This window comes from Salvia hispanica, chromosome 2 (assembly GCF_023119035.1).
Source record: "Salvia hispanica cultivar TCC Black 2014 chromosome 2, UniMelb_Shisp_WGS_1.0, whole genome shotgun sequence".
NCBI classification, from domain to species: Eukaryota; Viridiplantae; Streptophyta; class Magnoliopsida; order Lamiales; family Lamiaceae; genus Salvia; species Salvia hispanica.
The window spans coordinates 9,638,517-9,643,770 of record NC_062966.1 but is presented as its reverse complement, the minus strand read 5'-3'; the positions used below and the strand labels follow the sequence as shown (position 1 = coordinate 9,643,770).

The following is a 5,254-nucleotide window of genomic DNA, read 5'->3' as shown; positions in this document are numbered from 1 at the left end:
ATTTATGTTTATATTATTTTTTAATAATAATATTATTACATAAAATATTTATTTTTTGCACAGTAAAAAAAGAAAAACACAATATATGACAAACTAAAAATTATAAAAATAAGTAAATAAAAAATATTAATTACAATAATTGAAATCTTGGGAATGATTGAAATTTTGGAGATCATAGAATATATTTATTTTGAAAATCTAAGCAACAAAGGAAACTGAAAAATATGAAATTGTATCAAACAAGAAGGATTATATTAGGAGAAAAGATGATATTTTTTTATATGCAAAACTATAGCAAATGTGATCTCTATTTATAGAAGATGAAAAATGATGAATTTTGGTATAAATTATATAATTTTTTTAATATAATATATTAAAGATATATTAATTTTAGAAAAAATATTATATCAACCAATGAGATTTGGCATAATCTCATTGGCTGATGAAATTAAAAGGAGTGGAGACCGATGGTTGGAGGTTGGGTGAGACCATGGTTTTGGAGAGAGAGGGGCTTCAACTTTGAATTTTTTTTTTATTTTATTTGTGGTGATGTGGCGGTTGACCACAAGTCACCTATAAGCATGGTCTTAGGGCATCTACAACCTCGGCCCAAATTCAGGCCCCAAGTCTCATCCACGTCATCATTCATCTATATTTCAGTCCCAGGCCACAACTCCTCTAACCCTGCAGGCCTTCTCCAGGCCACAACTATTAAATTGCACTATTAACAATTTACCACCTATTTTACACGTGACATACAAAACGTTGAACAATTAAAACACGAAAAATTCATTGTTCAGTCGAAACAAAAAATTACAAACCCTAGAAATTAAAAATTACAAATCCTAGAAATAAAAATTACAGAACCTAGAAAAATTAAAAATACAAGTCCTAGAAATGAAAAAAAAAAGAAAAAAAAAAACTACTTCTTCATTTGTGCGCAAATGTAGGCAATCATCTCATGGTGCAACTCGAGGTCGAACTCCGACATTGTCGAGGTATCCCTCAACGTCAATTCCATTAGATGGCCCATCCGCAAGGTAATACTCATATCCGACATAGAGTCGGATATCTTATCCAGAGAAGGATTGGGTGGCGGCGGCGGCATAGTGGGGAAACTTGTAGTTGCCTTCCCCTTTGTTTTTCTCTTTGCCGATTTAGTTCCCATAGGACGGCTTTGAGTACTAGGGGATGAGATGAAGATGTCGTCGTCTGTCACGTTGAGGTCGATTATCGGACCTCTTTCGTCGAAGAGTAGTTTTCGGAAGCAGAAACTTTGGTTATCTTCGGCACCCCACTTCCCGCCAGTTTTGCCCCATCGGTGTACTTCAGGCTCTTCTCGGTAATCTTTCAACCGTCATAGTACTTGAAGTGCTTCTTCCCGTTAGAATAAAAATCCTCATTTGCTTTAGCCACGAGGTCCATCTCGTTGTGATCACTCGGCCACATCCGGACTACGTTAGTCTACTTGCCATTCCACTTGGACATCTCCTTCTGGACCTGACCCCAATGCTTGCGTAGCTTCACGTAGCCACGCTCGAACGTCCCTCTTGGTTGACCAGCGTTATATTTCTGGGCAATCCGCTCCCAGAACACTTTACCGCTCTGCTGGTTGCCGATGATAGGATCCTCGGAGACGTCGATGAAGTTCTTGGGCAGCCACAATGTCTCCTCCGGGTTATACTTCTTCGGCCCCTCATCATCCACTGCTACAGCCACAGCCTTGCCCCTCCCTGGAGCGGACTCCATATCACTGATGTCGTACTCATCAGTGTTAACTAGCGATGGCAAGTCCATGTTGGACGCCACCCCCAGACTAGGCGCTGCATTTGCGTTGGGCGATGCCGGTAGATACCAGTTGTTGGGGTTGACGAACTAGCTCATTTGCCGTTCGTCGCTGTTAAACCACTCCATACCAGCCACAAATATTGAAATAATTATAGGATAGAAATGGAGAAATTGTGGAAGAATGTGGAAGACCTCTAACACTAGGCCGGGATAGACCTGGGCGCGGCCCCGAGACGCGACTGTGTCACCAGGCGCGGCCCAGGTGCAGGTCGGGATCCAGGTGCGGTCCGGCCAGCAATGGTAGGGATGCTTATTTAGAGCTTCTTGTAACATACATTCACGTGCTTGTCTGTGTTATTCTTATTATGAGCAAGTGAGGATTTAGGAAAGTACAAGCAAATTAAGGGAATCAAGATGGTCTCTCAACATCACATTATTTTCTTCTTCATCCCATCTAAGTAATTTATTCAAAACTTCCTTTAAACAATAGTAGTCATTTTCATACTCCATTTCAAGCATAATCAATAGAAATAATGCATACTCACATAGTTTGAACTTAGAAAACACCAACTCTATATCATCTAGTTTCATGCCAAAATATTTTTTAATCACTACTTGTAATATTTAATAGAATTTGGTTATTTGATGGGTTTTTTAAATTATAGTACATGAGGACTTTTCCAGATGATAATTAGAGAGAGATTAAGTTACATTAATTCTATATTTCCACCAATGCAATTATTTAAAGATCTGTAATTGAAGATCATATCTTTACTATAAAGGAATGATATACCATCTTTATTAGGGATTTCTCCAACACTTTTGAAATATACATTCCAAGTAATTCCTCTCATAAACATTAATTATAAACGATATAAAACGGCCTAATACAACATTATACCCATTTAAATGATCATTGATTTATCTAGCAACCCATAAACAATGTACTCCCTCCGTTCCCTTATAGTTGAGTCATTTTTCTATTTCGGGAAGTTCCTTCACAGTTGAGTCATTTCCATATATAGTACTCCATTTGTCCCTGAAATTTTGTCACGTTTTTCCATATCTGTCTGTCTCACAAAATTTGTCACATTTCACTTTTTGTCATTTTTGGTAGTGGACCCCACATTCAACTAACTTATTCCCACTCACATTTCATTATAAAACTAATACTTTAAAAGTATGACCCACATTCTACCAACTTTTTCAACCCACTTTCCATTACATTTCTTAAAGGAGGTTGTGTGAGCCCCCAGAGACCTTCAGCGTTGAATATTTCTTCAACAAAGGGCTGCTCCAGGCACACGGCAAGGAAACCTTCTTCTACGAGGTGGGAGATAAAGTGAAGACGGAGTCGGAGGCTGTGGAGGCTGTGTCCAGTGAGGAGGTTGAGGAATTGAAGAAGGAAGTGCAAATGATGAGGAAGGAGATGATGAAGGAACTCGGTGGAATGCGGAAAGAATTAAGCGGGGCCCGGAAGGAGATAAAGGCGTTGCGGGGGAACATTGCAGACTTGGCGATGAAGTCCTCCAAGCAAAATGAGCGGATAGCAGAGGCCGTGGAGCTCATGATGAAAATGTCAAAGTGGGTGGAGAAGACACTCTCCCTGACCCAGCAGAAGGTGCTTCCTGGATCCAGCAGTGAGGTCAAGCAGCCCGGCCAGGGCAGTTCCTCCATCCAGCGACTCCCACACCCGCTCAAGCCAGTGGTCACATCCGCATCCAAGCCAGTGTTAACCCCATCTACATCAAAGTCCCTAATGATAAAGAAACCAGTGTCCAAGCAGCAAGAGAAGGAGGAAGAAGAGCCGGAACTGCCGGCGAAGAAGAAGGTGAAGATGACCGACCCGGAATCCCACCCCAGTCTGGCTCTCGAGGGGGCCAGACCCAGAAATGAATTGCCCCACATGACCAAGTAACTTTTATTTTCTGTATTAGTTTAATTTTTGTTTTTTTAATGTCTTTGTTATTGTCTGTGTTTCTGTTGATAATTGTTATATGTGTTTACCTTCTCCCACTTAGCCCAATGCTTGGTCTAAGTGTGAGAAGTTTGTATTTTCTGTTTTAATGTTGTCTTCTCCCACTTAGCCCGATGCTCGGTCTAAGTGTGAGAAGTTTTATTTGGATATATTGTGTGTTGTATGTTGGATTGACTGCCCTATTTCTCCCCTTCACGACGATGGCTTGGGGACAAGCTTGAGTGAAGTGGGAGGGGGAGGGGAGTCGATGCTTGTATGTGTTTAGAATGTTAAGAGTCGTTAAGTCTAAGTTTTGTTTGTGTCGCATGAGCTGGTGAATATAATACGACATGATCTCCTTAGTGAGAGAAATTGAAGACATGATGTATTTCAACTTAGAAACCTTTTCCTTTAATAAACCGAGGTCAGTCTGGATGAAGTAAGAACGATAGAAGATGCCTTAGCTGACTTAGTTGTGAAGCCCCACTATAAGAGCGAGTTATAAGCCTAATATTTTTGAGCTAACACATGTGAAATGGGGCCGCCACTGAATGCTTAGGGAGAAGAGTCCCGAAGGAGAAAAAATAGGGGGAAATTTGGGTTATGAAGGTATAAGCTGGACGAAGTCCAGGTAAAGGAGTTAAGCTGGACGAAGTCCAGGGAAAATATGTCTAAGGGCAGAGAGCAATAGCAACCTGACCCAGGAATAAAAAGGAGAAAACTCTCATAACCCGACGCTTCAGTGGTGTGGCAACAACTTACGAGAGATTCGGTCCTAACATCCCTGTGAGGAATGAGTGATCGAGTGAAACCAAGAATTGGGAAGGTAATAGGCTATCTTGACGAACTGATAGATTGATTAGGTGGAAGAAGGGAAGGGGCCAATTTGGAGAAGTGCAGCCTGTTGGATTGACCTTAATCTTGTGGGGACGGTTGCCTAAAAGTTGAAGCTAGTTCATGCATATGTGTTTATGTGTTTTTTCTGTAAGTGTTTTGTCATTATTCTGAAATCTAATGCAAGTGATGAACTACCAGGTGCCAGCATGTTTGTACATCTCCACAACACCCCTAACTCGACAATACTACAGTTGTGACTGAATTTCGAGCGAAATTCAACAAAATCAAAACCATCTTCATCGTTTTCAGTTGATGAAGTGATTCAGTGAAAATATGTCTTGAAAAATCAGTATCTAAGATCCAACTAGCAGTTAAAACAACTCTACACTTCATCTTTACCATGGGTTTAGGAAATTGCAATGATAGCTTCTTCAATGATAAGAAGATGAGAGAGCTTGCACTTACAGCTGGGGCATGTTGTTGAGCTATTGATAGGATTACATCCTTCATACACTTCATTGATTTCAGTAAATCGCCCTCTGACAAACTCATAGTTTAGGCTTGTTTTATGGGTGATTAGAGAGTGCTTTTGATGGTTTAAGGTGTTTATAATAGGTTTTCACTCATATAGTCATCAATTAGATGAAGTAATGAGTTTGTCGGAGTTTTGAA

The 5,254-nt window shown here is 40.3% G+C and overlaps 1 protein-coding gene across 1 annotated transcript; it reads right to left on the bottom strand.

Moving 5' to 3' along the window:
* Positions 1–922: 922 nt before the first annotated feature.
* Positions 923–1,797, bottom strand: LOC125206243. The gene is made up of 2 exons (XM_048105526.1): positions 1,473–1,797; positions 923–1,347 (listed from the first exon to the last, which is right to left on the bottom strand). Exons 1-2 carry the CDS (start codon positions 1,795–1,797, stop codon positions 923–925), a joined length of 750 nt encoding a protein of 249 aa, XP_047961483.1.
* Positions 1,798–5,254: the final 3,457 nt, after the last annotated feature.

What these genes read in the sequence shown, in the direction of transcription:
- LOC125206243 (XM_048105526.1), bottom strand. Translation starts at nt 1,797, where the DNA reads ATGGACTTGCCATCGCTAGTTAACACTGATGAGTACGACATCAGTGAT. An exon ending in GGAGATGTCCAAGTGGAATG is followed by an intron (nt 1,348 to 1,472) that starts GCAAGTAGACTA and finishes GACGGTTGAAAG; the next exon opens with ATTACCGAGAAGAGCCTGAA.